The 20,014-nt window shown below is 38.2% G+C and overlaps 6 protein-coding genes across 6 annotated transcripts in view; 3 read left to right on the forward strand and 3 right to left on the reverse strand.

Annotated features, from left to right (window-relative positions):
- Positions 1–20,014, reverse strand: part of LOC124629606 — a 275,754-nt gene that overhangs the window by 197,228 nt on the left and 58,512 nt on the right. The gene's annotated exons all lie outside the window — the stretch shown is intronic.
- On the forward strand, positions 126–962 carry LOC124629617 (histidine-rich glycoprotein-like). The gene has a single exon (XM_047163106.1). The coding sequence runs from the start codon at positions 148–150 to the stop codon at positions 871–873; it is 726 nt and encodes a 241-aa protein (XP_047019062.1). The 5' UTR covers positions 126–147; the 3' UTR covers positions 874–962.
- On the forward strand, positions 4,764–5,591 carry LOC124629613 (histidine-rich glycoprotein-like). Its single transcript, XM_047163101.1, has one exon. The coding sequence runs from the start codon at positions 4,794–4,796 to the stop codon at positions 5,523–5,525; it is 732 nt and encodes a 243-aa protein (XP_047019057.1). The 5' UTR covers positions 4,764–4,793; the 3' UTR covers positions 5,526–5,591.
- LOC124629614 (histidine-rich glycoprotein-like) lies at positions 7,723–8,484 on the forward strand. The gene has a single exon (XM_047163102.1). It carries the CDS (start codon positions 7,729–7,731, stop codon positions 8,458–8,460), a length of 732 nt encoding a protein of 243 aa, XP_047019058.1. The 5' UTR covers positions 7,723–7,728; the 3' UTR covers positions 8,461–8,484.
- Positions 14,103–15,117, reverse strand: LOC124629611 (histidine-rich glycoprotein-like). The gene has a single exon (XM_047163098.1). The coding sequence runs from the start codon at positions 15,080–15,082 to the stop codon at positions 14,309–14,311; it is 774 nt and encodes a 257-aa protein (XP_047019054.1). The 5' UTR covers positions 15,083–15,117; the 3' UTR covers positions 14,103–14,308.
- LOC124629612 (histidine-rich glycoprotein-like) lies at positions 18,025–18,922 on the reverse strand. Its single transcript, XM_047163099.1, has one exon. It carries the CDS (start codon positions 18,835–18,837, stop codon positions 18,100–18,102), a length of 738 nt encoding a protein of 245 aa, XP_047019055.1. The 5' UTR covers positions 18,838–18,922; the 3' UTR covers positions 18,025–18,099.

Genomic DNA, 20,014 nt, shown 5'->3' on the forward strand with positions numbered 1-20,014 from the left:
GGTCACCACGTACCTGTGACCGTCATTCATTACCCTGACATTAAAAGCAACTGCACTATTATTGGCAATACTATATAAGCTCAGAGAAATCTGTAACAGGCATCATTTGGCAATCATTACTCAACAGAACCAGGACAACCGTTCAGGATGAGAGCTATCGTCGCAGTCGGGCTTTTAGCGCTAGCAGTCGCCGTCAGCGCCAGGAACACGCGGCTCAGAAGAGACGCCGACTTAGAAGCTGCGGCCTCGCACAAATGGGAAAAGGGTGAAGGCGGTGCTCACCACGGAGATCACCACCACGAGCACGGTGGACATGGCGTGAAAGGATACAAGGGATACCACGATCACGAGCACGGCAAAAAAGGACATTCCCTCCACGAAGGCCATAAAGGACACTACGATGAGGACGGCGGACACAAAAAACATCATCACCACGACGATGGCTACTACGATGAACACCATGAGGGCGAGAAAGGCGAAAAGGGCTACGGTTTCGAAGAAAAGGGACACTTCCACAAGGGTCATTCTACGAAAGGACACCACGGTATCCACAAGTTAGACGAATTCAAGAAGGACAAACATTTCCACGACAAGCATGGTGAGTCTGGCTTCGAAGAAGGATACGGTGGACACCACCATGAAGGAGGTTTCAAGGAAGGTGGACACTTCGACAAGGGACACAAGGATGGCGGATTCCACGAACAAGAGCACGGCAACAAAGGCTTCTTTGAGAAGGGAGGTCATCACCACGACCACAAGGGTCACCACGACGAAGGCGCTGGCCATGAGTACTGGGGACACCACGCCGACCACGGCAGCAAGGGAGGCCATGAAGACCACAAGGGCTGGGGCTTTAAGAAAGGTCATAAATAAGTTAACGCTGTGAATTTACGAGATGAGGCTTTTTTGTTATTGTTGATACTTTGTGATACACGAATAAATATTTATTTTTAATACGCTAATAACATTTTAATTCGGCAAAACTTTGGTATTTTCCCCTTGAGAGACTTGGAGCCATCTTATTGGGTCACTTAAATTAATTAATCTTCTTTTTTAAAGAAACCGGAATTACTGACTTTCAAATTAGACCGCCGGATTTATTTTGGAAACGACTTATTGAAAATCAATTTAACCAAAAACCAATTTTTTTTTCAATTTTTCGTGAAATTTGCGTGAATGAAATATAATTACGAATAAGGTATCTAATTATTTTGTTATGATCGTGTTGAAGTTTTATTATTATGAAATGAATGCTTGTCACTATCAATAATTTAACTAACACTTTTAGACAAATTAATATTTAAGTCACAAAATGGCAGTTCTTTTTTAAATAAAATAGTCCAAAACTCTTGCATTAGGTTTATTAGCCACGGCTTTATAAAACTAACAACGCGGGAGTCTGGAGGAGCGTCGGCGGTTGAAATCCCCACTGAATACCTAATCCACTGTCCTAACCGAGTGCCCGTCTACTAAAAACTATCCTATATTTTCACTAGCGACTTTCATGTACTAATATTATGCTTTAAACGCTACAGTTCGCTAACACTCTATGTAGTCGATCCTCTTCTCTAAAGCAAAATTTATCTTTATTTTGTAACATAGGTTATTTACATTTATTTTAAAAAAAATATTAACAATGTGATCAAAGCTATTCTTACACAATAAAGTTGAAAGGTCATTGCACAAGTAACTAAAAAATAATTTAAGTAATTAAGAACCGTTACAAAATAGATTTTCTTACAGCGTTACAAGTCTTGTTTACTCGAAGTTTTAGTAGACAACCTTAGGTACAGACCTACCAGCAGGTCAACCTACCCGAATCTGTCAAATTTTACCAATGGAACAAATAGCTTCTACTATTGTGATAAGGTTGGAAGTCTATTGAAATTTGGCAGATTGGTGGGGTCTATACTTGACGAAAATTTGTGTTACCCACCGTAAAACTCAGGTTCATCCCCCACCTACATGAAGCTATGGGAATCTAAAAATATTATCTTAGTCACTTTCCGAATTATTAGCAAAGAAAAATACGTGGAATAATATCTAATAGCCTATTATATAGACAGGCTAACCCCAATTATTATCGTTAAGAATCATAGCACATTTATTTTATTAATACAACAATACAATAAACATGATCACATTTTTATCGGAAGCTACGGATTCATTTGGCACATACCGATCCACGAGAATTCCTTTCCGGGTCCGGTCACGGTCGCAAAGATAATGGCATTCCTAACTATATAACCCCCTCACATTGCGAGCATTTCATACCAATATTTATTAAATGCAAGAGATCCACATTCTTTTATCAATAAACTGATATATAAATCAAAGGTAAGTACTGTCACGCAAAAATGTCTTCCCTAATTTTTATTTAAGATTTGTCTTTAATTATGTTACAAAAGAGAAGTAAATAACACCTTTACTCCGTATCATGGTCCGTATAACGTAAACATTTTCTTTTGTCAGAAAACAATCTTCCGTAAACATTGAAGCCCTTCATTGAAGCTTATTCATAAGCACATAAAGGTGACTACAGGGGCCCGATTCTCCTAAGTTAATAATGTCAAAATCGAATAGTAATCGAATCGCAATACGATCGTAATAGCAGTTTTAACCATATCGGGCATTCTGCTACTAATAAAAGACCAATCGTATTCGATAGACATTTGATTGGTGTGCGATTGGTATGCTATTTTGGTAATTTTGGTCTATACGGTAGTTTGCCGTGCAATCATTTTGCAATCGTAAAACATTTGCAGACAAAATGATTCATTATTGAATGACAGAAAAGAATAAAAACGTTTATTTCAAAGAAAAAATAGCGGAATGCCACATACGCTTCAATAGTAATCGAGTCGGGATTGGATCTCAGTCGAATCGAGTCGAACGTCAATCGAAGGTCGCTTAAGTAAAATTAGGAGAATCGGGCCCCAGGATTTAGGAACACGAAAGCTATTTCAAAATGTAGGTACTTAACACAAGTTATATTTCGTTGAAACGCCAAGTTAGCGGATTGTAATGCAAACCAAATGTTCGATATAACACAGTGCCTGCACTTATGTAAATGCCAGCGCTACATATTCTGAACGTAACTGGGCGTACAATTATAGCCTGTTGCGCAACAAACCAACCATCCATTGTGGAGATTTTGGATAACATTCTGATGTATACTAGCACACCGACTAGCACACCGACCAAATAAATTATTTATAATGGCCGCAATAGGTATAACTGATTCCGTAGGTTTAGGGACATTTGGGGAAATGTTATTTTGTTTCCACTAGTCATTTAACATAAGAAAAAAATAATAATATCTGCTTATATCTTTTATCGGACTCATAACTACTCTTACTCAGATTATATTATAGGTATTGGTATTATACTTTTATTTCTTGCAAGTTGCACGTGTGGAAATAATGTAAGTTACTTTTCCTTTTTTCCTTTATTATAATACGTTTCAATTGTAGGTTTCATAACTATAATGAACTTTCAGTATTTAAAGTCTTACAAACATAGTTCATGAAAATATATGTTTTACAATAACCCATACAGGCTGTTTATATGCACGCCAACGCGTTTGGTTTTATGCAACCTGTACAAGTAAACATACTCTAGCAAAAAATAACACGAATGGTAGCAACTCCTGACGTTATCTGATATCGTCGTAAAACAAAGATGAATCACTTGTAGCAGGGAATACGAACACGGGGAATAAGTAAAAAGTACAGAAATATCTTATACCAGACTCATTTATCATTTTCAAAGTGAATATTAACGGCATGTCAGTCATTTGGCAAACGAGATAAGGATGGTGTTAATGTACAAATCATAATTCTTGTACTCACTACTAGGTACATAAAAGTGCTTTCAGAATTTTCAATGGACTTTTTTGCTCTTATTTCTTGAAACTGTTCTTTGTTGTTGTTTTTTTCTTTGTATTAATTAAAAAGCATCAAGTCTGTATTTTAATCTTCTTTTTTTTAGTAAAAGTTTTCGCGCTAATGTAGTGTAAGTAATGAAAAAGAGTACCTACGAACAAGGCTGTTTTTTTACTTTACAAACCAATTGATTTATTTTCGGTGTGCTATATTTACACTCTTATCTGATTTTCTCCGTATTTATTCTAAAAAAAACATGTGTCTAGTCCCCAGGGCGTCACAAAAACCAACTAAGGGTAAAAAAACAAATCAAGAAAATAGCCAAAGCCATGTTTGGAGGCTTTTCCAGGAAAAGGAAAAATAATAATATACAAAGAAAAACTAATTAAACTGTATTTAAATCAAAGCCAAAACTCAGCTTCCGGTTTGCATATTTTATGGATTTCACACAAAATTACTATCATTTATATTATTATCATACCTATATATCATTTGAGTACGCATTTTACGAATAATAAAGTCTTGTCATAACTTTTTATTTTAAAACTCAAATGTCACTCAACCCACTGTTAATACAATTGTAACAATTCCTTAATTAATTGAACCATTATTTTATTGGTATGTATTAGTGTTAAATGTCCTATCAAGATTGTTTGTTTTCTCACATAATATAAAATTAAAAAAATTTGGCTGATGGTTGATGTAATTTTTTAACTACATAGAAGTTATCTCACAATAGACTGAATACTAGTAAACTGGAAGGAAGTGGAAATCTCTATCGATCGTTACTTGCAAAAACCTTGACACTATCGGTAGCAGTAACTTACCTAACCGCCGCTGTCATTTAGTATATAAAATCATTGCCACCGATGAAACGATATCATTCAGCAACAACTTGTCTAATCCAACATGAGAAGAAGCCTTCTTGTGGCATTTGGGCTTCTGGCCATCGCCGCCGTCAGCTCGGCCAGGGAGATCCGAGAGAAGCGGTCGGCCGACCTCGAGGCGGCCGCGTCCGGCCACCACTGGGACAAGGGCGGCGGCCACGAGCACCACGGCCACCACCACCACGACCACGGCGGCGAGCACCACAAGGGACACAAGGGCCACCACGAGCACCACCACGGCAAGCACGGCCACCACCACCACGAGGGACACAAGGGACACCACGGCGAACACGGCGGACACAAGAAGCACCACCACCACGACGACGGCTACCACCACCACCACCACCACGGCGAGAAGGGCGACCACGGCCACGGCCACGAGGAGCACGGCCACTGGCACAAGGGACACGACACCAAGGGACACCACGGCGTCGAGAAGCACGACGAGTTCAAGAAGGACAAGCACTTCCACGACCACCACGGCGAGAAGGGCTTCCATGAGCACCACGGCGGCCACCACCACGAGGGCGGCTACAAGAAGGGCGGCCACTTCCACAAGGGCCACAAGCACGGCGGACACCACGAGCACCACCACGGCAAGAAGGGACACCACGAGCACGGCGGCCACCACCACCACCACAAGGGACACCACGGCGAGGGCGGGCACCACGAGCACCACGAGCACCATCACGACCATGACCACAAGGGCGGCCATGAGGACCACAAGCATTGGGGACACAAGAAGGGGCACTAAGCTCTTGCTGAATGTACCTGAACTGATTATTGTTGATGTTATGTTGTTAACGAATGTTTTTGTTATGTTTATACGACAAAGAATTACATTTTGTACAAAATAAGAATCTGGTCATTTTATTTCATGCTGTCTCTATGTACTCTTAGATGTCTTCGTATATATAACTACACAATTTTCTTTTGAATTTCCTGTTCATAAACAAATATGATTCATATTTTTAGATAACTTTTCAGATGAAAATGATGAATGGAAAACCAAATATTTTGTGTAGAGTAAAATGTTTGCTAATTCAAATAATTTTAACGATTGTTAAACAAAATAACTCGACGCCTTCGGGGCTTCCTACAATACGCCCACATCTAATATGAGTTATTGTAATTCCTATGAATGAAGGCGGGCGAGAATATTAACGTTAACCAGCAGGAAGCATATATAGAATTTGTACTGGTACTTATGTATAATTTCTACTACTTTTAATTGTCAATCCAATTCTAATCTCTGGAAGTTATTGTAGAATTAATAGCCGAATAATTCATTATAGGTAATTTAATTTTCTGAACTTATCATATTATGTATGCTACGGGTTTTATTGTTATGTTACGTTCCTACGATCAAACGGTAGCACAAACTACTTGATACTTGAATGCACATCGTATAATTGTTACAAAAATAAAAATTCTAATAGCTAAGTACTTTACTACAACGTATTATTCTCAAAACTTTAGTTAAGGGGAACTCAAATAAATAAAACCTTTGAACTAATCTTTGAAAAATATTGTGGTATTATTTATTGAATCAAGCCAGCTGACTTGTCTCGAGCAAAGATTTAAACGTTAAAAACTTCTTTAAGCGCAGAGCCCTTGAGGGTCCTTTAGAAAAAGAGGCTTCAGTTAAAGGTTATAAAAGAAGCACTCCCTATGACTAAGCGTTTATAACATCCCAAAGGGCTACTGACTAAGCACCGTATATTTTATAAATATAAACTTTCTTTAATGGTGAAATGTCGGTCATATACAAACATTTTCATCAACTTAATAATAATATTTAAAATGAAGATTAAAATGATTAAATCATTAAGTTACTCTTGAAGGTATAATAAACTCAGATTCTATCAATTACTGAAGTTATACATTTATAAACACATTTCCTATGCTACGAGTCCTTCCTTATTCGTTTTTGAGATAGACGAATCGACATTACTACATAAAACTTTAAATTTCAAGCTAACAATAACTACTTAGTTATTCCGCTGAGGTATTCAAAGATGTTTCTTCTAGAAGCCTATACCTAGCGTACGTAACGTTTATTTCAGATGCACATTTCTTACAGGTACCAGAAGTAAATAATAAGCTTGTGTTTGAATCTCTTGGAGTTTCCTTGTTTGCTACTCAGATCAAAGAAATAGGGTTTGCTAGGTATATTTAATAGAATACATTAAACAGGAAGAAAGATTAGCCTAAGTTGATGAGACAACACAAGTTGGAATAACGATGGAGTTATTTCCGGGCGTTATCATCGAAACAATATAGTTCACGTGATGCAATATCCACTATTACCCACACATGCGAGTAAGATAATGAGGCCTTGTTACTCACAGCTGTCTGTTGATTACATGCATGTTCTCATGTTACAATCTAACAAGATATTCCAGCATGAGCTTATGGACTACTGCGTGACGTACCTACCTACAAACTATTGATAAGAAACTTTTCAATACGGCCCTTAACTTTTAAATATAAACAGATAAGAATTGTGTTAATTTCATCAATTTCCGCATCAAAAATATGTCACATTTTGTATTTTATAGGCGATAGGTAGGTGTATGTGTGGCGAAATACAGCATGGATAGAACAAAATCAAAAAGATACGTACCATACAGTATTGGACGTTGGTGTTAATTGATTTCACTCAAGGACCACAGAGACGCAGCATTTCGAAGACATTATGTATAGTTTATAAAAAACGATAAGAGATAAAAGAGTGCAAGTAAGTTTAAAGAAAAGCGCAGTAGTTGCTACTCAATCAAAACTCACCTAGCACTAGGGCGTTTGACCTTGCTAGTGAGTAAGTGCAAGCACCCGACTCGGTGTAATGATTGCCTAATGCAGGTACGAGAAAACCAGACCCACAGTATCTATAAAACGTTGTTGTGACAATAATACGTGCCATATCTCATCTCGACCTGTTCACGAATACTACAACCATGAGGGTAGCGCTCCTGCTGAGCTGCGTGGTGCTGGCGCTGGCGGTGCTCACGCATGCGCGGAACCTGCGTGAGAAGCGAGACGCTGACCTAGAGGCCGCCGCCTCCGGACATCACCACGAAAAGGGTGGTGGCAAGGAACACCACCATCACCACCATCATCACCACGAAGGCCACGGGCACAAAGGATACAAGGGACACCATCACCACGAACATGGAAAGAAAGGACACCATCACCATGAAGGACATAAGGGCCACCACGATGAACATGGCGGACACAAGAAGCACCACCACCACGACGATGGCCACTACGATGAACACCACCACGGAGAAAAAGGAGAGAAAGGTCACGGATTTGAAGAAAAGGGACACTATCACAAAGGTCACTCCACAAAAGGACATCACGGTGTTCACAAGCTAGACGAGTTCAAGAAGGACAAGCACTTCCACCACAAGCACGGCGAGAAGGGCTTCGACGAGGGATACGGCGGCCACCATCACGAGCACGGTCACAAGAAGGGAGGACACTTCGACCATGGACACAAGCACCATGGTCACCACGATCACCACCACGGCAAGAAGGGCCACCACGAGGAGGGAGGCCACCACCACGAACACAAGGGCCACCATGACGAGGGCGGACACCACGAGCACCACCACCATCACCATGGACACGGGAAAAAGGGTGGACATGAAGACCACAAGAAGTGGGGCTTTAAAAAAGGACATTAAAAATGATGTAGTCCTCTAATAATGTTGCCGTACCTTTTTACTTTTAGTTTATGTTTTGTTATATTTTTTGTTATAAACGCAATGTAAATAAACACTTTAATTAATCTTATAGTTTTTTTATTAAAAATAATTCAGCAAATATATAGTGTGGTTTATCAAAAAGTTGTAAGTACATAACGTACATAAACTAGCAAAAGAAACTATTATATTTTGGTTTACTATGGAAGAACCTTCGAAAGTGACCATTATTTTCACGGTAGATTAATGACGCCAAGGGTATGCTATTCAATTGGCGTTTAATGACTAACCCGTGGTTTTATGATCGTGGAGCTAACTGTATCGGATACCGCTATGACTGAGCCATTTCTAACTGACAACAAGGCAAACAAAACCTAAAGAAAAGAGTAAGAAATCGATGTACGTGCGTGTGTTTTACTGGATTGTTTATGCTAGACCATGTTTCACTCAGTATAGTCAGTATCTATCTACTAAGTTTTTCTATATCCCATAAGAGCAAGCAAGAGTTACATATTCAGCGAGCATTAAAAATTGAATCGTTCAGAAACAACCGCTACTTTCGCGGTTAAGAGAATTTATATAAGTAGGTTTAGGTATAAGAAGCATCTCTTTTTAGAATAAATAAGTTGGTATCAGTCGATACATTAGCTGAGATGTAAGCTCTTTAACAGTGCTACAATAGTTATTATTACACCGTACAGAAAATATCTCAAATAATAAGTTGTGGCGTAACGATGTCTCATAAGTTAGATCATTTTTTGTTGGAGGCATGTTGCTGGGTAGGTATATGTAATTCTGAAGAAAATATAGCTGTAATAGGAGTAAGATAGCTCTTCGTGTCTGGACTATAATATACAATGTTAATATCCACATATTTTGGAGAATTATGAAAATATATTATGTTTATAGACCTACGATAATATATTAAAGCAAAATATTTATTTTAAATCCTTATTGCCAAACATTTTAAGGCGATTTCTTAATCATACATATAAGGGTATATATCCATATAAATAATGGTAAAAGTTGCTAAACAATGTTGAGTAGGTATATTAATTACGTATTATAAACCTTCATCATAAATCACTATTTCTGAATAAAAATCGCATGAAAATCGGTTCATGTGAATATAAATCGTGTCTGTATATCATTGTTTCTTCATATCAACGGTAACAATGTCAAGATCTAAATAAATAGTCAAATCCAATATTAAACATGTCAAGTTGATCAATTCCTAGAAACGTCAGCTCTCACCTCGGTCCCGGGAATTAAGCAAAATGTTAAAAAGCTTCTCCAACTAATGAATCAAACTGTTGTGCAATTTGTATTAAATTAATGTCAGGCTATCATTCAATTATTTACGCGTAACTTAATATTGTTGAACTTGTTCATTTCACATTAAATATTAAATTAAATACAAGCCCCTCATTATAATTGTTCAATAACATGTCAACAACAGAAACAAAATTATATAATTAAACTAAAACAAACAATTCGTTATATGTAGATATAAATCTGTACCTATACAAAAGTTATCTACCACAGATTAGGTGGATACCTTGTTAGTTCTTAGTATTTAAAATTATTGCCTTGAATATTGTACAGTACAATAACAATATTATTAATGGATTTAATGCATAAAATTAACCTCCTTAAAAAGCATGAAATGAATAAAAACGATATTGGTTTAGAGGGTAACGAGGTGCTAACAACCACGACAGCCAAGTTTTTGTAATCATGCTAAGAGCTAGAAAACTGCAAATTGTATTACGCAAGCAGATAACCTAACTAATTAATTAAAGAAATGGCCACACTTTTTGTTAACTTAACTTGACTTAGTCATATCTTGCTTTTTCAGTACAAATAGACAGTCAGTTTAATAGTTTGCAAAAGAGCTTTAATAATAACTGCAACCTGATAACTTACTTAAAGCGGTTGTTAAACTAACATGCAACTGAGAATTACTGCGCTACGGCTGATCGCTAATAACTTCTCCGTAGCCATATTAATCGGCTATAACACGCTTATAGCTTCAGAAGCTCACTAAGCATTCAGAAGCTCCATATTTAAATAGATATATCTTAACCGTAATCGTAGCATGTCAAGGGCAAACAAAAGGGATTTTACAATGTCTGTAATAATCTCAAGATAAAATAAATTACTTCTAATTTTGATTCATATGAATAAGCAAATTAGTAACCAAATACATTTTTATTATGTTTTTTATTACAAAAAGATCCGTCGCAATTTAGTAGATAATAAATCAAGATAATGAGCGTGTCAGTATGTCAGTCGTACATGACGGAGCTTAAAACAAAAACTAAATTGTTATTTACAAGGTAAACGTGTTCAAATAATCAACCGTGGGACTCGGCATTATGGTTAACTAAACGCGCCTAAATACTTGCTGCAACAATAGGTGCGCGCACATTGTGCCTTGGAAAGTAAATAGGCGTTTTCCGATAGAACTCTTGTATGGACGTCGGCGTTTCAAAAAGATATTGTTAGTCCAACGCGTTCATTATTCACTTGTTTGTCTTGTACACTATAACAATGGGGGTAGCGCGCCATATGTTATACTGAACTATCCGAGCCCGCTGTCCCGTATTTCCTGAAACAACGACCATCGATCGTTGATAGTAAACAAAAACTGACACTTTAATTCTTACATAGATTTCAGTGAAAAAATATACGGTAGGTATTTGTATTTGATAGTGGTGGAATAGATTTCTAACAAAGAATACCATTTCTAAAATTTTACCTTTTCCTTAAAACCATAAACACTCGCAAATTCAACAAATGTCTCGTAAACTAGCGAAGACAGGAAGACGAATCTGCCTACAAGAGTAGCAGTGGCCTAAGTGGATAAGGAAGCGAATGCATACATAGAATAGTTTTTAAAATAGTGAAATCCCCAATTCCTTCCAAAGAGAAATCATTATTGCAAAATCGTATTCACAGGACTTAATCATATTAGTGTTGATGTAGGTAACTTTTTGTGTTGGGAAAGGTAATAAGTTAAATACTGTAAGATATGTGCCATAGTTTTTCCCAGAGAGCCTCCGCTGTCCCAGCGAATCTCATAACAAAGTCTAAATAGTGTCAATAGAATAAATAAATATAGAATAAATTGACTCACACACAAGATTGTTTAGGTATTTAATGCGATTCCCGGTAAGTACCTATCTATTATTTTGTACCATTCAGATTCATGTACTGACTACACTATGTTTGTAAAATGATTTTGTAAAGCTAGTTAATTAATTGTGCGTAGACATTAATTCTCTCTGCCATTGCTAATATGAATAAGTAGTTTAGTATCACGTGATAATACGAAAATGGAAATCTAGTTTATAGTACAGCGGTGGCGATTGACGATTAACGAGCTGACAAGCTGCCTCTGTGTGCGTTATAGAAGGCTTAACCGCAATACGCTATAGCGCATACACAGGCACTAGCGGCAACAATGAAATTATTACGGTGCTTGAAGATCCGATTACGTTTACTAAGGTATTGTTATTATGTGACATAAAGGTAGCTCGCTAGATATAAAACAGGTTCCATCTGTCTATGCATAGATGAAATAGCTTAATAAGTGATATGAGCGCTAAAATAATGTTGCAGTACAAACAGGGCGACGATGAGACCGCGGTGCGCGGCTCGGCACGTCAGCTCCTGCTCACTTGGTCAGGATTACGAGCTGACAGCGTCTGCGCCCATAAATCTAGTGACGTGACGTCACTAAGCTCCATACTCACTCGCTAATTAGTGTAAAAGCGTTATCAATGGATTACACCCTTGCCCGTCTACTGTATCCACGTAAATTCTAAAATATGTGGATCAATGCTCACAAATCTTCTTTGCGGTTCTGAGATTAACACCGATGGGGTATTTTTAGGGTACGATTTTAACAGCTACTCGTAACCGCACAAGATTTAAGTATTGACTCCTGATCTAGGTGAATAATATCGTTCATGGTTCATGTTTAGAATTTTCTTATACATACACCAGTCAATATACATTTTATGAACAGAAAACAGCAGGCCACCAGTCGTTTATTTTGAATGAAATTTATACTTCTGATCTGATTCTAATATTAGGGTCCGAATTTATCACAAAATTAAAATTTTACATGTACTTATATCGGCAAAGTGTTTCACTCACATTACTCACGTGTCAACGTTAAAGTTTTAAAAATTAATTTGTGTTTACACATCAGTGATTGCTACGACGCTCGTAGCCGTGTGAGCTACATAAGTCACACGTAGCGCGAGTCGCTACGCCGCGCGTCTACGAGATTCGTGATACACTAAACAAGGAACTCGTGAACTTTTATTAATTTACTAGAGAAAGATAAATTGTGTTCGTCAATTGAACTGTTGATGAATTCTCTGAAGTTTTCCTATTGTTTATCGAAAAGTGTAGAACCTCTCAGATATTATTTTCATCTATAGTTTATAAGCTAACCGTCTTAACTTTAATAGTTTAACTGCTGCTGACACCAGGATAAAATTCTTGTTACAAAGTTTGTGCTATACCTATGTATGAGCGAGGAATGCAATCAGAATTATATAGCAACATTAAATACAAATTAACTTGACACACATCCTGTGAAATTAGCAAATAATTAGATAGACCGCAATCTGTTGCCACTGAATTAAATGAATAACGTTCTAATAGGTATTTTAATTAGTGCCCTGTAACACAACCAAACGATACGTCATTAATAGCTACAGCAAGAGTTGTCCGTACACTTGTGTCCCGAGCCCCATAACATAAAAACATACGAACAATGGACTAAACTATTTGTCGGCAAACGACTGTTTGATTGAGTCGGTCGTATGCACAGCAGCACTAAACCTCATTCACATTTAATCCTTGACCGACACATCGTTCGACCAGAAATCGATCGTGTAAGTGAACCCTTAAGCGTTCAATCCGTCAGCTAGCGACATAGATCCAATATCACGCTATTTAACTTTACAGGTGGGCAGAATTCCAAGCGTGACAAATCCGAGCCGAGGTGACAATGCTGCCAGCCGACGTCGCTCAGACGCTGACAATGCTGTAGAAATTGAAGACTGCGATAGTGCGAGGTTAATTGACTGTTTGGTAATTTATGACCTTCGTGAGATCGTTCGACACTATTATTCATTTTTACACAATGCGCCTATTATCTGGAGGCGAGCTCTCTCGAAAATTGTAATGCTTCATTAAGTGGTATAAGTTCAAGTGATGCACTTATCACGTACATAATAACGTGTCAGTTTACCATGTAGGTGTTGGTTCTCAAGGTCATGCTTCGCCCGGTGATACGATAAATCACGTATCAGACAATTCCATATGCGCCCCAGTTTTATAAGTTAATGCAAACAATAAACATAATATTTACATATTATCTCGACGCTAAAGTCGCACGATCCTGAGTGCTGGTTACCAACATTAATTAGTTTAAAAGCATACTTAGATAAGCGACGGAATTTCGCACTCGCACCATCTGAAGTGTCGGGATGAAGGGATTTAAAGTCATGCACTGCTTTAACATTAAAAACAGTTTCATTTCAAGGGGAAGTTTAATGAGAGACCAATAAAACAACACTGAGTATGCTGTATAACTTTATTATTAAATGACTTATTTAGTTCCTTAATATACAAAATAATAATTTAGTTATTAATTACCTATATATTTATGCCCCCACGTATACGCAATCGCAGTATAGAGTGCACTGTCATTAGATAAGTCACAGTTCCAAGAAAATAAATAAATCCGTAATCACTAGCGTCGTCTGTCAACCGCTGTACTTCATTCAGCCAGTTCCTGGAGGTATTTTCAGTTGCCCTTCTTATATCCATATTTCTTGTGGTGTGCATGGTCACCCTTCTTGCCGTGGTCGTGGTGATGTTTGTGATGTTCATCATGGCCGCCGGACTCCTTGTGTCCCTTGTGTTCATGGTGATGGCCGCCCTTTTCATGGAAACCTTTCTCACCGTGTTCTTTCTCGTGATGATCACCATGATGATGACCTTTGTGGAAGTGGCCGCCCTTCTTGTGACCATGTTCCTCGTGGAATCCACCATGTTTCTCTTCGTGGCCGGAATCACCCTCTTCATCAAAGAAGTGTTTATCTTTCTTGAATTCGTCAAGCTTGTGTATTTCGTGATGTCCTTTCGTGGAGTGACCTTTGTCGTAGTGTCCTTTTTCTTCGTACTTATGACCTTTCTCGCCTTTCTCACCCTTGTGGTATTCATCATAATGACCGTCGTGATGATGATGTTCTTTCTTATGTGCACCATGGTCATCATACTCACCCTTGTGGTGCTCCTTATCGTGATGTCCCTTCTCACCCTTTTCGTGATGATGATGCCCCTTGTAACCCTTTATACCCTTCTCTTCATGGTCGTGATGATGATGGGCATGGTGCTCCTTGCCGCCTCCCTTTTTGTATTCGTGATTCTTTGGAGCTTCTTTTTTGTGTTCCGTAGCAGCAGATGCTTGATCTTTAGTTTCAAGGTCCGCACTTTGTTCAAGACTTTTTGAAGGCAAGCGACGCGAATGTACAACAACTAATAACGTTAGAAAACTTAAAACTAACGCCACCCTCATGTTGAGAGGTTTTATTATCACGCGGTGCTGATACGGTGTGCTCTACTCCTAATATTGACAACATCATTGATGGCGCAGCAGTTTTATATAAAGCATTGTGTAAGCTGTGCTAATCGACGCGTCGCGCGAATGTCTCGGCGGCCACGAGTTGCGCCAAGCGCTTGCCAGGAGACGCTGTTGTCCAAATCAACCCCTAATAATACTTTTTTAAGCTTTGTACCTGATATTTGAAATAATATATAAATGAAGCAATTTTATACGATTGCTGAATGTCGCTATAATTGCCGTAAATATACATACATATATGCATGAAATAATAAAAAATACAATTAGTAGGTATATTTTCAGGTGTTACAAAAAAAAACGAATGATAAAATGCAGATGAGAGAAAAGCGAATAAAGTTTTCATACCTGAATTTCATGAACCTGAATTAGAACCTCAAAATAGAACGTTGGCAGTAGACACAACAAAAATAAACTAGAAATACTCACAACTCATAAATAACAGGTAGTGAGTGCTTGTGTTTGATCACATTACAAGAACGATCTCATGCATCATCACGCACTTGTGTGTGAAACATAACTACATAGTAGTACGTATTTAATTCGTTATTTACATATTTCAACATGGGCTATGACAGTTTGCTTCAAAAAACCGTTTATATTTTTTGTTGTTTATACGGTTACATAGTTATAGCGGCCCTACCTATATATTGTTTGTTTTAGTAACATAAAAATATATTACGAGTGAAAACGTAACGGGCCCGAGAAATGTGATACCTAATCAATGGTGTACACACAATGACCTTTATTGTTAGGTATTCGATCCCGCGGTAGACCGCTGGCCTCAAGATTCAACCACTTGTTGCGCGGGATACCGTTAACCACATAAGGTCGCAATAGACATAATTACTAAAATATTATTAACTTGAAACATACTAATGGCTGAACAAAAATACGCCTGAAACGAAACTCTGAAACCCATTGTGCAGGCTATACTCATAATGGCATTGTGCCAAGATATAAGCTAACTGCATTCCTTGTCATTTACAAGCGACGACGTCCAATATCGTGCAAAGTGGAAAAGAATTATCATTACACTCTTTATGGACTCCAAAACTATGTAGATACGCAATTGAAATTCACGTAATGTTGTAGAAATGGAGTGATCTGTGCCGAAGGAAATATACTTCCATTATTACGTACGTAGTTGTAATCGTGTCCGTCGGTTGTGGTCTTTACGTGGACTCTAATTTACTCGTTTTATAAATACATTCACATAGAAGTTTTGGTATTTTTTTTTAAATTATTTATCACATGTTTTAAAATAAGTAAGTCTAAGAGATATTTAATTGCATAGGATTCCTTTATACTATCTATCTATACTAATGGAATAAAGAAAAACATTTTCTGTTTGGTTGCAGTTAGTGCCTATCCTAAAGACTCCGAAACTACGGAACCCATTTGGGAAATACTTGCACGTGTGGAAAGCTATATGATCGCCGAGTAACATAGGCTTAATTTTACCCAGGTACGGGAAAAGGCTGCCGTACGACGCGGTAAAAAACCGCGGGAAAGCGGCTAAAGTTAAATATTCTCTCAATTGTAAGACAAATAAAAATTTGAATCGTATAAAAATATAATCCAAAGTTTAAATGTTTTATCTAGTGTGTACAAAGTTGTGAAATAAGTTTTAACTCTGAAATACACAGCTGCTGTAAGTAGCATATTCGGTCCTTCACAGTCAGCAATCAATACCTATCTGAAACAAAAAGAAATGAGACACACTTGTCAGCAGTACCTACTATAAAGCTTAGGCTTGCTGTAACATCCTCAATTGTTAGTCATAAACTCATATCATATCAAGTCCAATTTGATTGCGTATGATTCGCTAGTCCAAAATAATCGGCCGCGTGCGATTCGATCCGTACCGTTATCTATAAAATAAAATAAAAAAATACTTTTTTGAGTTGCTGTTATAGCAACAACAATAATACATCTTCTTTCAACAGTCGAACTATCACGGTTCATAAGATAGACACAACTTGTTAACAGACAGACAGTCGGGCAGCGAGGTACGGAACCCTCAAAAAAAACCCCAACAAAAAGATTATACCTTAGTTTAAATACAAGATATTACGACAACAAAAAAGTTGAAGTTAAATCAACTATCGAGTAGGACCTGCGTTATAGTAATGACAGAATAACATAACATGTTTATCGACTCAGGTTAGTCCAAAAAAATACATTATGAAACGCATGGTTGTTGTTTCTTCAAATAGAATCGGTGGCACAAATCGAGCTTTGTACTCGTCTTAATGTTCAATGAAGCGTCGAAAAATAGTGGTACGTGCTATTGGAAATGTACTACTACTTCAAGTCTTAAGTGATTCTGTAAATAAAGAACTACATCACTAGTTATCAAGTTAACTGATATGTCACAAACATGGCTGAGCTTATTTATCTAGCTTTTGTAAGTGCCAACGTATTGGTATTGACAAGCTGACTATTAAGAAATGTTATCAATTTCAGTGGCTGCAAGTGTTTTCTATAGGAAACGGTTGATTGCAACCACGACTAATTCGTTGCCCAGTAAAATGTAGGCCAATCTCGGGCACCGCTCTAGTTTCTCAACGCTGAGTTACTTATCTCGTCGGGAGCCGTTGCCAACGGACCAACGCCAACTATTTTATGTAACTTTGTTGTCGAAACGTGCTGTGAAATTGATAAGTTTGTTTTTGTATCTGCATCCAATTGCAAACATTATATCTTTTTTATATCAATTTACAAACTAAATATTGTTGGGTTATTTACTTAGCACACTTATTCGGGGTTTAAACCTAATGAAATATAGATATTGTTGTAAACACACCAACCGCTATGTTAAAACATAATATTTTTATTAATAACAAAACATCACAGTCAACAAACTTAACACATTATGAAAGCTTAATTAGATATAACTAAATAAAGACTTCATTAACTCGCATCGGTAGGTATCAGTCTCAGAGAAACATTTACTTGTGGCCCTTCTTGTGTCCCCAGTGCTTGTGGTGCTCATGGCCGCCCTTCTTGCCATGATCGTGGTGATGATGATGATGATGGTGATGACCATCTTCCTCATGATGTCCCTTATGATCATGATGGTGTCCTCCTTCCTCGTGGTGGCCCTTCTTGCCGTGCTCGTGTTCATGGTGTCCATGGTGCTTGTGTCCCTTGTGGAATTCACCTCCCTTCTTGTGTCCATGCTCTTCGTGATGTCCGCCATGGTGCTCATGGTGTCCACCGTCGTGGTGATGGTCATGGAAGTGCTTCTCTTTCTTGAACTCGTCGTGTTTATGCACGCCGTGATGTCCTTTAGTGGAGTGTCCTTTGTGGTAGTGACCTTCTTCGTGATGACCATGGCCCTTATGACCCTTCTCGCCATGGTGGTGCTCATGATGATGACCATCGTCGTGATGATGATGCTTCTTGTGTCCGCCGTGTTCATCGTGATGGCCCTTGTGCCCTTCGTGATGATGGTGGCCCTTTTTACCGTGCTCGTGGTGGTGATGTCCCTTATAACCTTTGTGTCCCTTTTCACCATGGTCGTGATGATGCTCACCGTGGTGTTCGTGGCCGCCACCCTTATCCCATTTGCCGCCATGATGGCTGGCCGCTACCTCCAGATCGGCATCGCGTTTCTCTCGGGTAGTTCTGCAGCTAACGTACGCTAACGCCGCTAGGGCTATGCAACACACCAGTGAAGCCCTCATGTTTCCAGTGCACCGATGTGATCTACACAGTTGACTGATGCCTGAACTCGCGACTGCTTAGTTTTTATACTCGTACTCCGTTTTGTTGGTATTGTATGAAAATTGTGTAAAGCTCCAAGGTTGCTGCTATATGGCGAAGTCGAACGGGTGCGTTGCGCAGTTCCACCCGGTGTCTCAACGCGAAAACCAGAGCAAAACTAGCAAAAAATATGGATTTGCATAATAAAGTTTCCCCTTAATGTTTATTCAGGTAACTAGGAATAATGAAACTAGTGAAGATGCAAAGTCCTTTGGTAATAAAACTTCGGCTATGGCTGCAGTAGCAGGGGATCCAATGATATAGGTCTCTAAATGTTCAAGAACTGTTTGTGAAGACATGTTTTAATTGTTCAATTGTCAAGAAACGACAAGCATATAAACTAACTTAGAATACGAAAGGTACAAAGGCCGACACGGATTCTGAAATTCAATGTGCGACAAAACTCGATAAACGCACACCGAGTTAACTTTATTATTTGTTAAAGACGAACGTTCATGTTAAGTATTTATAATATTTCGTCGCGTTTTTTTTTTAGGATTCTGTGTTAAATGATGTAGATCACAGACAGATCGATGGAAAAATTAGTTTTCTTCCCATTTTCCTGTCCGTTTGACCTCAACCCAAGTTACGCGAGCAACCTGATACCCCTTCATAAGAATAATGGTTGTCAAATCAGTCAGTTCTAATTACCCGTTGCGACTGCCAAAGATGTTCACACAGGAACTAACCAGATAGTCACCTATTCAAGGACCGACCGCGCCAAGCAGTTACCTTATGATCGATCAACTCGTGTGGCCTACTTTAAAATAAAATCATATCATGATTTTTTTGCCAGTTTATAAATAATAGTAATGTTTTGATATCATAAAGACTGCTTTCAACCGACGTCCCAAAAAGGGGGAGGTCCTCATTTCGCATTTTTTTTTTCTTACTAAAACGTACCATATTCCTTCTGAGGCCCCATGTGTACCAGGGCCGAGGTAATGTTCATCTCAATCAAGAATAAATAATGTAGAATTTTTAAAACGGTTCAGTAGTTGTTGAGTTATGTTCTACAAATAACAGATGTTCCACAAGTCATATTCTACAAATAACAGATGAAGATTCAGAATACTTCCATAAGATAGCAATCGCAGA

The sequence above is a fragment of the Helicoverpa zea genome, chromosome 4, assembly GCF_022581195.2.
Source record: "Helicoverpa zea isolate HzStark_Cry1AcR chromosome 4, ilHelZeax1.1, whole genome shotgun sequence".
In the NCBI taxonomy this organism is placed as follows: Eukaryota; Metazoa; Arthropoda; class Insecta; order Lepidoptera; family Noctuidae; genus Helicoverpa; species Helicoverpa zea.